A 21151-nucleotide genomic window follows, 5' to 3' on the forward strand; every position below is an offset into this window, starting at 1 on the left:
TTGGAGAAAACGGTCCATAGTCAGGGAAGGGTGACTGCTTTTTAAGTCAAGTTTTAGGGACCCTGTTCAGGACAGTCAGACGCAGGCCTCAGAAATGAAAGGGGAAGAGGCTGCTGGCTCTCCCCTCCTGACCCCACAAGGATCGCCTGCCTTTCTAGAGACTGTCAGGGGTGAGACTCCTGAGTGGGATCTGAATATGAGAGTCAGTGTGAGGTCACCTTGGGTCCTGGCCCTGGGCACAGTCTCGGCAGCAGGAGCTGAAGGCCTCTCCAGCTGCCTAGAGGCTGAGGTTGGAGGATGTGATGAGGGGGGACGCACAGGTGAGCATCCCCAGGTGGGGGGTGGGCAGGCAGGGGGAGGGTCTCCAAAGGAGAAGAGTCAACTCCAGACACCCAGACTGACTGCTCCCAGCACTGCCTGTGTAGTAAAACCTTTCCTGTTTCCCTTTGACCTCTCACAACCCTGGCTCTGAGCCTGGAGGGCTCTCAGGTAAAGGAGGAGGGCCAGTGGAAGCACCACTGGAGGAAAGCTAGACAACCCACAGAAAGGCTACCCTCCTCCAGCCTTGCCTTGGTGGAGGGTAGGAAGCCTTAACTTGCAATCAAGTTTTGATGACTTCATGGGACAAGACACTTTGATTATGGATTAATGAGTTATTTTGAGGCTTGAAGTGACTATAGGACTTTGCATTAAACAAGAGTGAGCTGAGAACACAGAGGACTGTCCTAGACTGTCTCCGAGAACCAGAAATGAACAACCCTCGCCAAGTGGGCTTAAAGAGAGTAGGGATGAAAATGAAGTTGCTTTATGCTTGCCAGTGAGTGCACCGTACTTGATGGATGAATCATAATGCTGCCGTCTCCCTCTGAAATTTATGTTCATTTGTTCATGATCCAACCCCTGCAGCCGGCACACTGCTCCCCAAGAGCAGGGATTTTACCAACTTTGGTCCCTGCTGTATCTCCCCTTGTCTGACACAGTGGCTAGTTATAGTAAGTGCTCAAAGCTTTTGTAGAATGAGTGAGGGGCGGTGCCTGCTCTGGGCTATTCTGCATCTGCCTCCATCTCTGGACCAACCCCGTCTTGACGTGGTTTGAGATGGAAGACTCTCTCTCACTCATCCCTGATCCCTTCTCAGCTCCCACTTGGTGCTTTAAACTCGATGGACATGCACAGGGTCGAGAGGAGTGGTCCAGAGCTGGACTCCTTGCTTATTAACCAGGCACGGCATATGGGGGTCAGATGCCCAGTTGAGCTGGTGCCCGTTATCCTGCATGATGGGCTCACATCTAAAGAGACTGGGAGATGACCTTCTCTCTTAAGTCAGAATGTGGGACCAGAATGGGCTCGAGGGTGCTGTCCTCCTCAGAGGAAGGCTTGGGTTGAGCACCTTCATTTCAGATTTGACCATGTGGTTGGGGGAGGGGCCTTAGTTTGACAAAGCTCAGCCCATGGCCTCACTCTGCACCCCAGATCCTGCGGGCCTCCAGGCCCGGCTGCATGCTAACCTGTGGCCGCGTGACTGCCTTGGCCTGGCTGACTTGTAGCCGCTGGCTCTGCGGTCTGCTCACCAGTGTCTGGCCTCCCTGAGTCATGAGATTCCTGGTTTTGTTATCTCACCACCTTTCTTTTCTGTGCCTTTTGCCTGACCTTGCCCTTCTGAGTGTTTGGTTCAGATCTCCAGACCACCTCTGGGATGGACTTAGGCCTCTTGGCATGACATTTTGGCTTGAAGATTAAGGCAACTAGAGATAAAACATGATAATTGAATGCCTGATCCTTAATCAGACTCTGGACCAATATAATAATGGCTACACAGTCATTCTTGGGACAATTAGAAAGTGGGCTAGAGATTAGATAATAGCATTGCATCAGAGTTATATTTCCTGAATTTAATAACTATACCAGGGTTATTTAAGAGAATGGCCTCATTCTTAGGAAATACACATGAAAGTACTCATGGGTAAAGAGGCATGATGTCTGCAAGTTACTTTCAAATGATTAAGGGGAAGAAAAACTATACACAGGAAGAGAATAACAAAATAAAAGGGGCAGAGTGTCAAGCTTGAGTGAATCTGCAGAAAGGGTGTTCGGGAATTCCTTGTACTATCCCTCGCAACATTTATGTTAAGTTTAAAATCATTTCCAATTAAAATTCAAGTATAAAGGTTGCCTATCCAAACTATACAGTCAAAGCTTGTGTCTCCCTATTCACCCACCTAAATACCTCTCCTTCCATCCCAGTCAAGCCCTACTGAGATGGTAGGTACTTCGAGGCAAGTGTGGATTCTGGCTTGTGTGGGCAGTTTATTAGCCTAAAGTCCCTCACAGGCACCTTGGCCACACTGGTGTGTGTGAGAGAGAGGCAGGAGTGCAGTCCTGAGGGAAGACATCACTACTGTACATCCCTGACTATCTGTCCACCTGGTTCCTAGAACAAGCTCCCTCTTGAGGACTATCTTTTGGGGACCTCCACCAACAGGCTTGGCCGGGACCTCAGGCTGCAGGTGCCCTGTCCCTGCCCCAAGGGATGCTAGTGCACGCTGACCACACACCACGAGAAGTGACTGACCACAGCGAACCCACAGACATCTGTGAATGATTCCAAACGCGTGAGTTTGGGCCGGAATCCTGACCTCTCCGGGCCAGTCTCTCCTTAGTTGTAAAATTGTTACCTCTGACTGGATGATCCCCAATTTTTCCCAGCTCCGTCTGACCTGGTGTCTGCACAAGCAGAAGGACCATCCCTAAGAGACCCAATTCCATGCAGTGATGTGGGGCTTTATCACTGAGCTGTTCCTTCCTCCTTGGAGTTTCAGGCATCATCACCAAAGCATGACCAGGGCATGACCTTTCTTGGTCCCATAAATCTCTCATCTTAGAAAAAAAATTTAAATCCCTCTTACCTCTGAGCAGTAACAATGAAGCTAAGAACTTCCTCTTCCCCAGACAGGTGGCTTGTATCAAAGATCACGCTGAATTCATACTATGGGAAAAGAAAGTGACATTTGGCGCTAGCCAGCATTCCAAACTTAAATGCTACAGTCTTCTGCAGTTTATGACCTCTGGATGCTCATTTGCACGACAAGCTTTATGGTTTATGCATCTCTTTCTGATGGTCAGGCCAGAGAAACAACTTTAGCAATAAAAACCAGCCCAGAGCCCACTCTGGCGAGAGGCATGCCGTCCTTTTCAGCAACTGAGGTTCTCGTTAGGAAGCAATATGCTTGAACTCTTAAACCAGGACTTCCTAAATTTCACTCACACACCATCATCCCAATTTTTGCCACATCTGCTTATCATATCACCTGTGATAAGTACTTTGTATTTTTATTGCTTCACTCTTTCTATTTAAAGACTATTTTAAAGAGAAGAATTTATATCACTATCACAGATGGGAATCCGGGATCACTTGCCATAAAGAGGAGGTCACCATAAAAAGAAATAGTGAAAACAAAAAGATGTTGAATTCTGTTGCCTGCTGAAGGCTCTGAGCTTAAGGTCTACTCTATTTTGATAAAAGGGAGATAACCAAGTGATAGAGACATTGTAGCGCTACTGGAGGTTAGGATTAAAAGAGTGTTGAAAGGGCAGTAGCTTTTTCATTGTCAGTCAATGCTATTTAGCTCTGTGTCCGCGTATCACCTAAAATCATCTCAGGTGTTGCCAGTGGTGACCATCCTCTGATTTGGGGAACACCTTCTCAAGCAAATGGTTTTCACTGTATATACATCGGGCAGTTGTGGGAATGGGAGAGGACCGTTTGGGTAGAGCTTATAGAGCCAGGCTCCACCACAAATTGACTGTGTGTGATCTTGGCCAGATACTTGATCTCTGCATTTCAATAAAAAGAAGAGGGTGGACAAAATGATCCTTAAATTCCATCAAGTTTTGGGAGTCTACGACTTAGGTAATATCTAAATATTTGGGTTCTTTTATGAAGAATTCTAGGCAATGGTCTAAATTTGCAACACTAGATTCTACTGAACTGACTGTTACCTGAAAGTAATGAATGTTGGACCATCAACTAGAGTGGACACTGGACATCCCTTTCTAGACTTTCTGTTGTGGTGAGACCTGTCAGCTTACAGTGAGGGTGGGGAATGGAGACAGAACAGGAAACAGAGCTGGAAAACACACATGATGGGAAAGTCAGGGGTCTTGTCTCAGCAAAGAGTTTGACCCAGTGGGAGATCTGAATTAAACACTCTAAAGATCAAAGTGAGGTGAAAAGCAAGATTTGGGCACGAGGCCAGAATGAGAGCCAGCGGCCTGTGAGAACAGAAAGTCAGGAATTAGGCAGGCTGCTCGCGAGAGACTGAAATATATGGCCAGCAAAGTAAGCAGATAATGTGGTCATGAGGCTCAGCAGATGGTCGGAAGTCAGACAACTCACAGGTCTAAGGGACAGGGAAGGACAAGCCAGGCTGCGGATAGAGGGAGCCCTGTCCCTGCTGGGTTGCTTCTTGGGCTTTCTCCAAGGACTCATCCCCAGACCCCCTGCCTCCAGGTTCAGCCTTGCTACAGGTGTTCACTTCTGTATGTGGGAGGAAGGTAGTGATACTACCAAGTTGGAAAAAAAATCCAACGTTCAACATCCATTCTTCTGTTGGCTCAATGACTATTTTGAGAGCTAATGAATTCTAACGAAATTTAGGTCCCAGAACTCAAGAATGCTTTATTTTTGTTGTATTCATTTATTCACCTTTTTTTTCCCCCATGGGAAGTGATTGATCCTGGATCCATCTATGATATTGTTATTGTTTAGTGGCTAAGTTGTGTCCAACTCTTTTGAGACCCCACAGACTGTAGCCCACCAGGCTCTTTTATCCATGGAATTCTCCAGGAAAGAATACTGGAGTGGTTTGCCATTTCCTTCTCCAGGGGATCTTCCCAACCCAGGGATCAAATCCACATATCCTGTGTCTCCTGCATGGACAGGCAGATTCTTTACCACTGAGCTACCAGGGAAGCATCTGAGATATCCTTTCAAAGTATCTTTAAAACTAGCAAGATGCATCTTAGGTTTGGGATGGAGGCTGGATTTTACAGCAAGATGGCTACTTCTAAAGTGTTTCAATTAAGTCTATTTCTTGTTGCTCAAAAGATTTCAATTAAATTTGGGGGGGGGGGCATATATTTTACTACATACAATGGTGCCTAGGGCTCAGTGTCCTTCTCCTACATCCTCACCCTACCTGGGATCTCATGGGACTTGGCCCAAATTCTGCCAGCTTTTTCTAAGCCGCCTCTTGAGGTTTCCCTTCTCCTGGGGTGAATGTGAACAGAATGAGGATCAGAGCCAGAAAAGGGCTGAGGAATCACAGAGATAACAACCACTGTAGATTGGAGTGGGCACATTCAACAAGACTGAGGGGTTCAAGAGATTTGCTAAGAAATGAGCAAACTACAAGAACGTTCTAACAACTGGTTTGTAAAACAGCTAGTATACATTGGGAACAAAAGGCCTTAGAGATTAAAATGACCCAATTTCATGATATAGGCAGGATAAAAGGATTAAACTTTCTTTTTTAAGTGGAGGAAAAAGGTAGACAAAGGAACATAAAATTTCCTTCAAATCATAACAAAGAAAACAGCCTCCATTTTAAAATGCAGCCCTGCTTGGTCTTTGAGGGTCTAGTTTTGCCTCCAAAAATCACATCTACATGTTTGCATCTTTTTAAAATGATGCCACATACTAGAATGCTCCATGAATCTCCAAATCAGCTAAACCATATTATTGTTTGAACTTAGAAAATTTGGCTCCTTATAAATGCCAGAGTGACTGTAATTTCTTGAATTCTTCTGAATAAATGATTATGTATGTTTTAAGAATTTTAAGAGGTCTCTTCAAAAAACAATTGTGAGTGCCCAGAGGAGTGGCAGCCAGGACTATAGATCACTAGCCAGGACCACATCTTCTCCTAAGTGGTCTCAGGGACTCAAAGTGGCATGCGATGTCCCCCAAAAAATATGTTAGGCCAACCAGATGGTGCTCGACAAAGTACAAAGGCCATCGTGTGTGTCTCACATTTGAGGTATGTCATGTGGACCACGGGGAAAGACCACATGTCCACGGCCACCCTGGAGTGGACTTAGAGATGGTCATCGACGTGGCTGGCTGGACCCAGGCGGGACTCGGCTGGCCACCCCGGTTGCTGTGGGAGGCGGGGGTGTGGAGGAAACCTCAGGGAGGCAGCTGGCAGAGTCAGTGGCTGATGGGCTGGGCTGGAGGCTGCTGCCAAGGAAGTGTCCCGTCCCTGCCCCTTACCTTTGACTTTGACCTCATGAAAGGAAATCCCACACTGCATTTGAGGAAGTCCAATTCTAGCAGTTCACAGGAAATGCCCATTTCCTCCTGAAAGACAAAAAGCGTCAACAGATGGGCTGGATGCACCAAGACAGTTGTGTGTGGAAGGAGTCCCAGGCAGGCAAATCCAGACTTTAGCAGACACGGTTCTTCTCTGGGAAAGTTCTCAGACAACGGTCACTTGGCTGCACTGGAACGAGGAACCCCTGCCAGGCCAAGTCCCTCGTCCTCCTCTGACTGCACACCTCCCCACTCCTTTGCCAGAGGTTCCCTGGGAAGACAAGTGCAGAGGACAAAACCACTCTTCATTCTTAACCAACCCTTTGGTTCCGAACCCTGATGTTCTCCCAGTGAGATGGGCCAGGCCATTTGTGAGCTGGATGTCTCCTTAGGTTTGGATTCAAAGGCATCCAAGTCACCTTTCTGACCCTTTTCTCCTATGAAGTGAAATGAGGTGAAGTTGCTCAGTCGTGTCTGACTCTTTGCGACTCCATGGACTGTAGCCTACCATGCTCCTCCATCCATGGGATTTTCCAGGCAAGAGTACTGGAGTGGGGTGCCATTTCCTTCTCCAATGCCCAGACCCTAATCCTGTCTCTCAAGATCTTAGCTGAGGAAAGACAAATGCTAAGACAATCACACCAGGGAAAACACAGGGATTCTTTTCACAGTCTGAATCAGCGAGGGCTGAGCTGTCTCCCCAACCAGCCTTGCCAGAGTTGGGGTGGGGGCAAGGAACAGGAGGGAGTTCCGAGCGTCGCCGGCCTGGGCTGGACTCTACAGACAGAGGCACTAGGAAACCAGGGGAGGCGCCATGCAGAGCCGCCGTCTTTCCATCTGCACCCACGGCTTACAACCAAGGGCAAAGGGAAGCAGGAGGCTCTTCACAACCCACAGGGCCTCTCTGAGTCACTGAGGCAAATCAAGACTTCTGAGGGGAGACAGTGTTTGCAGGTTTTGGAAAAGGAGAAGGCACAGGACAAAACTAGCACTGGCTGAACATCTAGAAACTGGGGCACTGGAGTTCAGTGAGGCTGTGTGACTTCCCCAAAGTCGTTCTGGGTTGACTCTAAAAGCTGTCTCCTTCCCCTTTGAAAGCCCCAAGTTTCTAGAGGGAATGAGCACAGCCAACACCACAATGGCTCCAAAAGGAACCAACTTGTGGAGATTCTGGCTCTGAAATGCCACCCATGCTTCCTCCTCCCATTTCCAAGAACTGTACCTTTCAGCTCAGACCAAGATTTCCAGGCAGATGGGTGAAATAAAAATTTTCACTATATGTCCAATGAGGAAAAAAAAAATGTGAGCACTTACCATAAAATACCTACTTAGTTATAGGTTACACAGCATATGATTATACTAATGTATTATGAACATGATCAAACAAAAAAAGTGGAAATAAAAAAATAAGTAACTCATCTGTGAGATTAGAAGTCAAGATAATAACTGGGAGGTAGTAAGTGGAAGGGAGTTCTTTAAGTGCTGGGGTTTATTATGAAAATTTGGTTAATGATTTATGTACTTTTCTCCATTTTCTAAATATCAATAAAACTTTATTTATAAAATAGCAACAAAACAACAGCAATACAAACAAGCCCAAATAAAAGGAAGCAAAAGATAGGAGATATATAAATGTAAAAGCAAATTGCAGCCTATCTTTCAGTATCTGGTCTAGATATCCAGTGGGGATAACTGACCTCAGTGATTTTCAAGTTTCCTGATGGTTCTCCATGTTCTTAGTCCGCACCTCTCATGCAGTGGGTGTGGGCCCTCCTGCATTAGAACTGGTTTGGGAGCATTCTTTAAAAATACAGATTCATGGGCCACACCCAGTGGTCTGAGTAGATAATTGAATAGCCTCTGAGTAGACTCTGAGATTGTGGGGCCTGAGATAAGCACTTTCAATACATGATTAGGTGATACAGTAAGCGTTCTGCTCCACAATGATTTGGGAGCCATTGCTATGAGATGTCCGTTCTCTGGTCCATTCTATAGGCTGCTTAAGGAATCTTCTTAAAATGCCTTTCTCCATTGTGAACAGAATAAAGCTCAAAATCTTAACTCTGGCATCCAATTGGCCCCTACCTTTCTGAGTATATATATCACTGTTCTACAAATACCCTTTTCTTGGTATCATTTTCACACCTTTTGTCTAAGTTGTTTCCACTATCAGGATCACCTTTCTTCAGCTATTCCTCCAAGGTTTTCTTCTCCCATCTTGCCCCAACACTAATGGGTGATAAGTTGGCATATATAATATGGACATGGAACAGGATTCGGAATGGACCCCAAGCATGGACTCCCATGATCAGCACTGAGGATACAGGTTCGAAATTACTCTGGAACAGAGGAGCCCTCCGTTTACTTGACTTTGATCTAAGACTGCTTCTGATTATCTGAGAGTTGCTGAACTACCTTAATTTTGTTAATTCCAAAAATGCAAGAAAATAACATTAGTCCAGCATTTATTGTCTTATTCCAAGTCTCTCTTCCACCCTACTCAGTCTAACAGAAATGAAAATTCTAGCTGGATATTGAGGTGGAGAATAAGCAAAAAGAGCGAAAACCAAAGACTTCTGTCGGAATGAGAGTGCTCAGCATATGGTCATGACTCAAACACTCTTGGATGGTGTCACAGGGAGGAATGTCACGGATCAGCCTTCTGTGCCTGCCAGCACCAGCCCAGCCCTCCCGTGGCTATGTAAGTCCTCTTGACTGAACGGTTTTAATTCTATTCTCCACTCTCCACTGCAGCAATTAGGGAAAGAGCCTCCTCTTCCCCCTCCCACCCTCAGAGCATGGGCTTCTGCATGTAGATGGTGCAGGTGCTGCACCCAGAACCCCTTTGCTAGATGGCTTCCAGTCCCTGGTTGAATGGGAACTGCTTTGTCTGAGAGGTTATAACATCCTTCCTCTGCAGCCTATGATTGACATGGGTGCAGAAGGCCGCCCCTTTGCCTCAAGGTGAGACCAGCTGTGCTGTGAGACTCATGTTCCAGAGCCCCCACTGGAACAGGCTGAGAGCACATCCCTGTTTGCCTGTGTTCTCTGCCCTAGGCTGCTCCCTTATTCCTTTTCTCCCAAGGGCATTTCCGTACTAAATCACTTGCACAGGAATCCCCGTCTCAGGTTCTGCTTCAGCGAACCTGACCTCAGACAATACTCTTTACAGATGAGGCTGCTGGTACCGAGAGCTTCTGGAAAGTGCTGGGCATCTGTTCCCAGGTGGGGAGAGGCAACAGAACGGGAACCCTCACATGCTAATGAATGTTGTTCAAATTCACACCCACCAAAGGAAGACTTTCTAACTGCAGGTTATATGGCTGCCCCCTTTAGGGGAGCACTTCACTTTACAGCCCATCAGCACCTCCTTTGCTTTAGTTTTAGATCCAGCCTGGGCCATGATCTTAAAAAACAGGGTCATTATGAAGCCAGGTACCAGACCTCCCAGCCCCCTCCCTGTAGTCAGGCAGGTACCCTGGAGGCACAAGAAGTCTCAGGGAAATTTTAAAGATGTATTTGGGGTGATATGGCTAAACTAAGCCTGGTTTCAGACAGCATCAGGAATAGTGATCTAGTTGGGGAGAGAATGCTTATTACCTCTGCCAGGCACTTGGTAACCACCAGGGGGTACATGAAGAGATTCTAGGGACCACATTTCTCCTTGGCTCTGACTCCTTTCATGTTCCAACCATTGCTCACATTTGAGAACTTCATCTTCAGCACTACTGCAAGACTTAGGATGAAGAGCTCTCAGCTAATGGGGAATGTGGATCAGGGGACTGTCTACCCTTTGTCCCTGACTGCCAGACAGTGTAGAATCTGATTACTCAATTCAAATGCACTGAAATCTACTGAAACCTTGTTGTAAAGCTCCAGGCTTTCATGAAATCAATGAAAAGTGATGCACAGAAACTGCTCAAACCACTTAAAGTCTCTGATATACCTAGATCTGATGGAATTACTTAACAGTTAAAAAAGTCAAAATTATCCTTGGATGATAACACTTTAAGATGTTTCAAAAGATAAGGATTTAAAATTAAAAGATCAAAAGAAGCCTTTGGGGGAAAATATACCATCATAAAAAACAACCTTTTAGTGATTGTCCTCAAAAAAAAAAAAAAACAAAAAAATGGCAAAATAAGAAGTAAAGAATGTTACCTTATGATATAACAGGAATAGTCACATCCAAAAGCTGCCTATCTAGGGACTCCCCTGGTGGTCCAGTGGCTAAAAGGCCTCACGCTCCCAATGCAGGGGGCCTGGGTTCAACCTCTGGTCAGAGAACTAGATCCCACATGCCACAACTAAGACGTGGCACAGCCAAATAAATAAATATTTTAGAACAAAAACAAAAGCTGCCTATCCAGCACTCAGTTACTTCTTCTGTTTCAGAAATTAATGCACTTATATTTTAAACATGCTAATAAAGCAAATAGGCCTTTGCCTTGGGTCTAAGAAATCTTTGACTATTGTAATTACCCTGTTACAAGAACTGTTAAAGTGTAGAATAACATAAACTTATTTTCAAAATCTTTAGTTTTATCTTTCAAGTAAAATCTCAATCAAAACTTAAAGAAAAAATTTTACTATCAAGTTTTGGACCCTATTTTAAGAAGATTCACAAAACTAGCCTTTTTCCTAATCCCCACTTTTCGTTGGCTTGCAGGGATACCCAATCCCATAAAATGCTGTCAAGGTTTCTCCCTGGAGATTGATTCAGTTTAAATCTTTCTTTTTCTTTTTTAATAAGACCCATTACTCTCAGGGTCAGAAAAACATCAATTAATATTTTTTTAGAACACGAGATAAACGCATACTCGATTTGTAAACATTTGCTTCTGTATTCTCAGGACTGGGCACTCAGTAGTTCCTGAGTTTGCACTTAATACTTAAACAGGCCTTGGCTCCTCAGGGATTCAGATGAAGGGGCTGCAAGAGGTAGCTTATTTGCTGGTCTGCCTGGCATGGGAGATGCTTGCCTTGGCAAAAACCCTCTCTTTTCCAGACATACCTCGGCCGTCCTGGCCCCCGGGAGCTTGGCCAGTGGAGCCAGGCTCCAGCCCTGCTTGTAATGTGCGGTGTGGTTGGCAGGAAGAATCAGATCTTGAAGTTAGTGAGCCTCCTAGGCCTTCAGGCTCCTTCCTCCCAATCACACAGCATTTGACTTTATTCTGGAGCCTCATTTTCTCTGACCACCAATACGGTGCCCTGTGGGAGCAGCAAATCCACAAATCTGGTCAGGGCTTATGCTGGGCGCCAGGGCGGGTGTGAAGTTTAACTTCCTATTTGCCACTTTCTCGTGGGATTGTCAAACTGAGAGGACCCTTCATGTTCTATGACTGAAGTTTGGTGTTCTTCTGAGACCTTTATCCTTTCTTCCAGACACATGAGGTGTGACCCCTGTGAGCTGGTAAGCTCTGTGTTAACTCAGTTAATAGAGAATTCAGGTGAATTTTGAAAGCACTTGATCCCAAATTCTCTAACTGAGAATTCAAAGGTGAGAGGGGGTTCTCAGTAACCTGGCCCAGTGAGTTAATAGAAAGAGTTTATTCCCAGGAAATACTCTATTCTATTGGCTCAACTCAAGGATGAGTCAGCCTGAGCCTCACCAGAAAAAACAGTGCTATTCCCAGAGGGAAATCCTCTGGGACAGGGCCCACGGAATTCCTCCCATGCAGTATAGCACATGGACTTGCAGCATAGAAAATGCACAGGCTTTGGCATCAGTGTCCCAATTTTGATGACTGGCTCATATATGTAATAGCTGTGTGTTGTCAGGCAAATGAGCTAGCCTTTCTACAAGTCTCTACTTTCTCACCTGTAAAGTGAAGCCTTAGCACCAGCCTTATAGGACTGGGGGCTCAGACGGTAAAGCGTCTGCCTGCAATGCAGGAGACCCGGGTTCGATTGGAGTCAGGAAGATCACCTGGAAAAGGAAATGGCAACCCACTCCAGCACTCTTGCCTGGGAAATCCCATGGACGGAGGGGCCGGGTGGGCTACAGTCCATGGGGTTGCAGAGAGTTGGACACGACTGAGCGACTTCACTATGGACTATAGGCTATAGGACTGGTGCTGACCTGCCAGTGCTGACGGTCGTGAAGATGGAGTTCACAGACGGCCCCACCTCAGAACTAGCTTGTTACATGCCAGGCAGCTCCTCTTATGCCCATTTTACAAGCAGGAAACTGGAACACAGAGAAGTTACAGCACTTGCCCAGGCGTTCCTAGCTGCCAATGTAAGAATGGGCCGGAGGGGACCCGAGGTGGGGGATACCAAGCAAGGCACAGACAAGGTCTCTCTTCTCCTTCCCCTGAAGGACCCACAGAAACTAAGCCTGAGCAGGTGGGGAGCACAAACCCAACGAGCCAAGCTTGGCCTTCAGGGAACCTGAAGCGCACAGGATGCCGGGACATATGCCAGTCATGGCTGATGGCCTGGCAAGGCGGGGGCAGTGCTAACAGGCCTCCTGCCAGATGGGGTTTGGCAACTAACAGTCTGAGAGAACAGAGGTGATTACCCACACACATGGGGGTTTTGGAGGAACGGGCCAAGGCAACTACTACAAAGCAAGTCCCTTTTAAAAATTTTGTCTAAACCCCTGTTTGGAAGCAACGGCCCAGATTATCCTGGGTTTGTTCTTTCCAAGCTTAAAAAAGTGAAGCAAGCAGGAGCTAAAGTCAAAACAAATGTTTAAGACAGATGAACCATATAACTGTTAAAGCCAAATGCCCCTGGGAAGCTAAGGAGTATTGAATTTGGAGCGTGCACTTTGAATAAACCCCGTCCCCATCACAGGCGGTGGGAAGTCAGCTGTCCCTGGGAGTGATTTTCTGATCAAAGTGGAGACGGAGAAGGCTCCTCCCAAACAGTCCTCTAGGCCCCTAGGACACTTTAAAACAAGTAACAATATTCTTGCATTAAAAAAAGAATACAAATTAGAAATGACTTGAATAAGCTGTCTTATTCCTGTAACATGCCCCTCCTGTGCATTACACTAACTCTGGTTAGAGCAAATCTTTTTATTTTCCAAGATAAAGACAAACCAGAACACCTTCCCAAATGCTGATGACTTCCCCTTTTGGGGATGACAGGAAAACAAACAAGAATCTAAACAAACAAATAAATCTAACAGCTCTAATTGAAAAGCCCAAAGTGAACAGGCCAGAAATATGTGTCTTCTAAAGTTTAAGAAGTAATCAAAGTATTTGATTTTCATCCAGGAAGTTTTTCTTTCTGTTAAACAGAGACAAGTAACTTTTTCTTAAGAGTTTCAAAAATTTGTTTCTATTCCTAGGTTTTTTTAAAAAAGTATTTCCCAGAGCCTGCAAATTCTTGATCAACATACTAAGAATTCAAAGTTCAATTCCATCTCATGAATCAAATTATTTTGATTTTCTATCAATCTTTTCCTTTGCCCCACAGGCTGGTTGAAAACTCTACAAGGTGGCAACCTCTCCTGAAATGATGGGGGAGAGTTTAACATTGTGGCATAAAAACAGTTTATGAGTGGTGTTTGGATGAAAAGATTTTGTAGGAGTCAAATGTATGGTGGGTACTTATTGAAAGCCCACCCAGGAATCTTGGTATTAGGGACATACTTACAGTGGAGAGTTCCATCCCCCCTACCCGTGCACTTACACTCCTGTGGGCTCAGAACTCATTTGAGAAGGACCTTGCTGCCAAGGGCCTTGCTACTCAAAGTGTGGTCCTTGGACCAGCAGCATCAGCATTACGTGGGAGTTTGTTAGAAATGAAGTTTCTCCGGTCCCACCCAGACCTGCTGAGTTAGCGTCTATATTTTAAGGAGATCTCCAGGTAACCTCCGTGCACGTGACCATTTGAGAAGCACTGCTCTACATCACTGACCCGCCCACTCAGAGAACATAATGTCAGCCCATGTAGCCCGCCTTCCTGTGCTCTCTATCTGCCAGAGAAAGATGGACACAGCTGCTGCCATTTGAGGGCTACTGTCTGAGCAAGGACAGACTTTTCTGGAGCCGGAGACCCACCTATTGACATGTCCCTTGTCGGGGTGCCCCCAAAGCAGATTCTGGAGCAAGGGCTGGGGTTCAAGTAGGTTGCGAGGTGACCTCAAGTACTCCCTGAAGGAGTGGGGACATGCACCCCTAATGCATGAGAAAGCTGGGCATGTCTCTGCCAACACCTGCCTCTCCTTGGTTGAGAGCTGTTCAGGGATATGGAACTCACCTTGGCCACAGAAGAGACGAGGCCTGAGAGGATCCTCCCCCAGTGCGGCACCCCTGCAACATGCTGTGGGCTCACAGGGAGCAGCGGCTAACTAACTCTCCCCTCTGGTTGGCACATCCACTTTGCCACCTCTGGACACATCTCAGGACTCTCCTTCAAGGACTGGCCTCCTCTTTTAGGGTGATCCTGCCCTCCTTTCTGTTTCCTTGCTACCGTGGCAGATCAGCTCCCACCTCCTCCTATCTAGGCCAGGGTAAAACAGCTTCTTTGTGGATGCCCTGTTCTCAGCTGTCCCCAGTCTGGTTTACAAGCTGTCCCATATGGATCGTAACACACTATTTTATTTCTGCGCAAGACCTGAAAGCCTTCAAAGGTTATTAATAGCCTACACCTGTCACTGCTTCATAACTGGGGTGTGCCCTGGAAGCACCTGAGAGCCACACACAGCATGCATGGCAGGGCTAGTGGTGCAGGCTAGTCACCGCACAAGAGACCTGCCTGAGGGTTGGGGGGCTGAAATCCAGCCCATGCTGCTTTCCCTAAGTCCTGCCTCCTGGCAAGGGGCTGTGGACCACCAGAGGGAGCACTTCCCTGCAATTCGTATAACGGTGCTAGACAGACTGATGATTTTGTGGAAAACTTTGTTAAAAAAAAACAAAAGCCCCCTTGGAAGCCCAGCTGTGGACCCACTGAATCAAAGCACACAGCATGGGCCAGCGTTTGCTGAAAGCTCCCTGGGAAGTTTCAATACACACCCAAGCTAAGAACCCTCAGAAAGTACATTAAAATCCTTGTTGAAGATGCAGATTGCAGGACCCACCTCCAGCGTGGGATTCTTTAGAGCAGAGGTAGGGTCAGGAAATCTGGATTTTGAGTCTCAGGCAAACATTCTATACCAGCCTTTGGAACACCGGCCCCGAGGGCTGGCATGGTCACTGCCATTTTAGAGGTTAAGAGATGGAGACCCAGTAAGAAGGGGGAAAAGTGCTTTCCCTGGGGTTCTACCTCTGGTGAAGTCAGAATATCTTTTATTATGGCCCTCCCTGTCTACTAGTTCTCAGACTGGAGCCCTGCCCACCATGCACCCAGAACGCTGACTCAGAGAAGATGGACTCTATCTACAGAGGCAGAGGCCAGCTCCCACAAGGATGCCCGCCACCTGCTGCCCTGGAGGAAGCCCATCCATCCACTCAACAAGTGTTTTTTATTTTGTCTTAAACGGGAAACAGCTTCTGTAGAATAATTTTTATGCACGAGACACGTATGTTTTCTGTTACGTCTTACATTCCTTTGTTCACGCCCTCACTTAATTATTTATCAAGCAGTCTCCATGTCCTGCATTGGGTCACATGCCTTTATAATATAGTCCTTGCTGTCTTCAGGGGATGCTCCCAGTCTGGGAGATGGGGAGAAGGACCAGCTGTTTTGATGAATAACTGCACTCGGCTAAAATCAGTCTCTCTCGATAAGAGCATCTTCACTTCCTGCAACCACACTGCCATTAGTCTTATTTCATTATTATTATGCATTATTATATACTTTCATTATTATTACTATTGCTTTATCTGTCCTTTAAAAAATTGTTTTTAATGTTTGACACACCACACAGAATGGGGGACTCTTAGTTTCCTGACCAGGGATTGAACCTGCCCTCCTTGAGGTGGAAGCAGAGTCTTAACCACTGGACTGCCAGGGAAGTCCCTACCTTTCCTTTTCATTTAACTAAAACATCTACAAGTTCCTTTTTTTTTTTAAATTGAAGTTCAGTTAATTTACAACGGTGTGCCAGTCTCTTCTGTACAGGAAAGCAACTCAGTTTTACACACATACATGCTCTTTTTTTTCCCACAAGTTCTTTAAATTATGAAATCCAAAACCCAACAGAGTTATCTCCCAGAAGTCTCACCCATGTTGACTTCACAGGAAAATTCAGTTCATCATGTGAACACACAGGTCAAAAGTTATTATGACAATAGCCCAAAATACCATTCATAAAACAGCAAAGGCTAGCTGAGGGTCCTCTTGTTCAGAACTGTTGCCTAAATCCTATGAAACCACCATCACCGATATGAAAACCAGACAAAGACACAACCAAAAAAAGAAAATTATAGGCCAATACTTTTGACGAATATAGATGCAAAACTCTTAACAAAATGTTAGCAAACTGAATCCAAGAGCACATTAAAAAACTTATACACCATGATCAAGTTGGATTCAGCCAAGAGTCACAAAAATGACTCATTATAGGCAAAGCAATATGATACACCACATCAACCAGAGAAAATGCAAAATCCACATGATCATCTCAATAGATGCAGACGAAGCATTTGATAAAATTCAACATCCGTTCATGATAAAAACTCTTATGAAAGTGGATATAGAGGGGACATATCATAATAAAAACTATTTATGACAAACTCACAGCCAGTATAATACTCAACAGTGAAAAACAGAAAGCCTTTCTGTTAAAATATAGAACAAGACAAGGATGCCCACTCTCACCACTTCTATTCAACATCGTATTGGAAGTCTTAGCCACAGCAATCAGATAAGAAAAAGAAATAATAGGTATCCAAATTAGAAGACATATAATAGTCATTATATACAGATGATATGATCCTATTAATATACATAGAAAACCAAGAACTGTTGTCTAGGATACTAAAAGCACAAGAGCAGGTCCTTGTAGTGGGTGCAGGATCTGTGTTCTGTTATTAATTTATTCAACAGATACTCTTAGACTAACCTCAAGTGTCAGGCATGGAGGTTCACAGGCATATCCCTGTCCTCAACAATCTTTTCTATTAAATACCAGACACAGAATAACTGCCTTGGCGGCTGATCTAACTAAGAAACACACACCAGCTGAGAGTACGAGCTTTAGGGAATGCCTACAAGAAAAGGGCAGAGTCAGGAGCACGGTCTGTATCTTAGGTATTCATGCTGTGTGGGCTTCCCGAGTGGCTCAGGTGGTAAAGAATCTCCCTACAGTACAGGAGACCTGGGTATGATCCCTGGGTCAGGAAGATCCCCTGGAGAAGGGAATGGTAACCCACTCCAGTATTCTTGCCTAGAGAATTCCATGGATAGAGGAACCTGGTGGGCTAAGGTCCATGGGGTCGCAGAGAGTCTATCACTCACTCACTCAGACTGTGTACAAAAAAAAAAAGAAAGAAAGAAAGAAAAAGTCTGATGTCAAGAACCTCCAGGGTCAATGCACAACTACAACAATTACCAGCACTGAATTAAGAGGACCCACTAACATTAGTTCAGTTCAGTTCAGTCACTCAGTAGTGTCTGACTCTTTGCAACCCCATGGACTGCAGCACTCCAGGTTTCCCTGCTCATCACCAACTCCTGGAGCTTGCTCAAACTCATGTCCATCGAGTCAGTGATGCCATCCAACCATCTCATCCTCTGTCATCACCTTCTCCTCCTGCCTTCAGTCCTTCCCAGCATCAGGGTCTTTTCCAGTGAGTCGGTTCTTCACATCAGGTGGCCAAAGTATTGGAGTTTCAGCTTCAGCATCAGTCCTTCCAATGGATATTCAGGACTGATTTCCTTTAGAATTGACTGGTTGGATCTCCTTGCAGTCCAAGGGACTCTCAAGAGTCTTCTCCAACACCACAGTTCAAAAGCATCAATTCTTCAGTGTTCAGCTTTCTTCATTGTCCAACTCTCACATCCATACATGACTACTGGAAAAACCATAGCTTTGACTAGATGGACCTTTGTTGGCAAAGTAATGTTTCTGCTTTTTAATATGCTGTCTAGGTTGGTCATAGCTTTTCTTCCAAGGAGCAAGTGTCTTTTATTTCATAGCTGCAGTCACCATCTGCAGTGATTTTGAAGCCCCAGAAAACAATAAAGTCTCTCACTGTTTCCATTGTTTCCCCATCTATCTGCCATGAAGTGATGGGACTGGATGCCATGATCTTAGTTTTCTAAATGTTGAGTTTTAAGCCAACTTTTTCACTCTTCTCTTTCACTTTCATCAAGAGGCTCTTTAGTTCTTCTACGCTTTCTGCCATGAGGGTGGTGTCATCTACATATCTGAGGTTATTGATATATCTCCCAGTAATCTTGATTTCAGCCTGTGCTTCATCCAGCCCAGCATTTCGCATGATGTACTCTGCATATAAGTTAAATAAGCAGGGTGACAATATACAGCCTTGATGAATTCCTTTTCCTATTTGGAACCAGTCTGTTGTTCCATGTCCAGTTCTAACTGTTGCTTCTTGATCTGCATACAGATTTCTCAGGAGGCAGGTAAGGTGGTCTGGTTTCCCATTTCTTGAAGAATTTTCCACTTGTGATCCACTCAGTCAAAGACGTTGGCGTAGTCATTAAAGCAGAAGTAGATGTTTTTCTGGAACTCTCTTGTTTTCTCGATGATCGAACGGATGTTGGCAATTTAAATGTTAAAGTCATGTGTCCTCTTCATATTGTCAAGAACAAAACAGAGAGACAGTCTTTGTTTTCTAGGGTGATACTTGGTTTTCTCTGTATTTGGTCTGAACATTTTCAATTAGTTGGTTAGCTGTTTAAAATGACTTGCAAAGGAGTTGCTTTTAGTTATTTTAATGGTAAGGTTTTAAATTCAGACTTGCTAGAGTTGTTTATGAAAAATTTATGATTTTTCCTGGTTGTTTAAAAAAAAAAGGATGGGCTGCAGGTTCATAAGACTGACTTGAGCCCTGATATGTGTGTTCTGAACTTGTTGGAATGAACTAAATTTAGGATGGTGTCCGAAGTGGGCTTATTTGCAAGTGGGGAGAAGAACGGACTGGTTTTTTCTTGCTTCCGGGGCTCTGAGCCTGAAGAAGTAAATGATAGAGCAGCATTTTCTGTGTCTCTCCCCCACAGAACCCCTCTTTGCCTGTGAACCTGGAGAGAGGGGAGGGCATGGGAATTCATACCCCTTTCCAAGCTCCTTGTCCCTGTACCCTCTGAGGTATGACCTCTACTGTGGAGAGTGCCCAAGTTACCCACCTTTTTTTCTCACCCCTGAGGACTTTGATATCATACCTTTGCTGGCTTCCTTCCCTATCCCCTCTGTGGGTTCTTCTGGGAACATATGCTAGTAAATTACTTTTAAATGATGTCTCGTCTCAGGATTTCATTCTAGGAAGCTATGACTGAGATAGTAGGACGGGACCATCACAGAAACATCCAGCTCCCCTCTCTGGTTGGGGCCTCAGGTAGGGGCTCGCCAACCTGGCGTCAGTGGAGCATTTCAGGCTTTGAGCAAACGGCCTCTTGGGTCTTGGAAACCAATCCTCTCTAATGCACGACGCAGGGCAATGTTTCCCTGGGACTGCCAGTTCCAAGTAACCCAGGATCTTTTAAAACAAAGAATTTCAGCTAGCAAATATTAAAAATGCCAGTGAACATGGCTGTGCAGACTCCCATGACTCACATATTGATTTTAATTCACTTAAGTGCCTCTTAAACATGGATTCATTTAATTATTGCTCCTCAGCGTTTTCTCGTGGTTCATCTGGGAAGGATGTCTCCCTTGCTGTTCATGCCAGGCTGCAGGCAGGAGTCCTGAATGGTGAGTGAAAGCTGCTTTCTTCTTTACAGAACTTCCCAGGGGAAAGAATGGGGGCCCTGGAAACATCTCAACTTGTGATCCTGATTTTTTTTTTTTCAAACCAATTTAGGTTCAACTCTTAGTTCTGCCACCTACCAAGTGGTGCCTTAAGTTATTCTGCACCCCCCTCGCCCACAAAAATACAGATAGCAATTCCTTACCTCATAATCTCACTACAAGGATTGAATGAGTTACTATGTTGGCTGCCACCACAGTGGTTGTTGATGCTATTAGGCTCCAGAGAGGGACTTTTCAAGTGTTTTCTTTGCTCAGCCACCTACAGTTGCTGGCAAACCTGTAGGCCTTAAACCACCTCCAGAATAAGACCCTCAGCCTGGCTGGGCTGCTTGAAAACTAAGAAGACAGAACTAATATGTATTGAACTTGGGCCACATGGCAGTCATTGCTTCGAGCAATTTGTGAGGATGAACTGATTTACGCTTCTAAGCCACCCTACAGGGTAAGTATTACTTCATCCATTCTACAGATTCGGATTCGGAGGCCCAGGCGGGTGAAGTAACTCGTCCGAGGTCACACAGCGGCCACACGGTAGAGCTAGAACTTACGTTGGCAGTCTAAGCAGAGCCTGTGCTGCCTCACAGACGCCAGTCTGCAAAGAAGCCAGAGGGTGCATGTTGGCAGTGTTTCCTTTGCTTTGCCATAACTTGACTAGGTCTCAGAGTCTGTCATGCATTAGAGACACCTGCAGGTATGTTAAGAAGCACTCTGCAGGGATTCACCCCCAGAGTTTCTGATTCAGCGGGTCTGGGGAAGGGCCCATGAATGTGCTTTTCTAATCAAGTCCCAGATGACATGGATGCCGATGTCAGGGCACCACACGTGGAGAGCACTGATGTAGATCTTTAGAAGCATTGGGCCCAGGCAGGACCTACCACGGAGGACAATATAACAAGTGAGAGTGGGGCTTGGTCTGCTGAGCCAGGGGACACCCGAGTGGTCCCCTCTGGTGATGCTGTGAGGTCTGCAGGGCCCCTGCCACTGGTGTATGGGAACCCTTCACAGACACCAAC

The 21151-nt window shown here is 45.5% G+C and overlaps 1 protein-coding gene across 1 annotated transcript in view; it reads right to left on the reverse strand.

Annotated features, from left to right (window-relative positions):
- The window catches only part of ITGA9 (integrin subunit alpha 9), a 347591-nt gene that overhangs the window by 76072 nt on the left and 250368 nt on the right, over positions 1-21151 (reverse strand). Inside the window, exons 19-20 of the mRNA XM_043442046.1 lie at positions 6272-6358; positions 2907-2986 (exon numbers count right to left, since the gene is read on the reverse strand). Of these exons, the coding sequence (XP_043297981.1) occupies positions 2907-2986; positions 6272-6358 (167 nt within the window). The remainder of the gene's footprint in view (positions 1-2906; positions 2987-6271; positions 6359-21151) is intronic.

Source organism: Cervus canadensis, chromosome 22 (assembly GCF_019320065.1).
Source record: "Cervus canadensis isolate Bull #8, Minnesota chromosome 22, ASM1932006v1, whole genome shotgun sequence".
Lineage (NCBI taxonomy): Eukaryota > Metazoa > Chordata > Mammalia > Artiodactyla > Cervidae > Cervus > Cervus canadensis.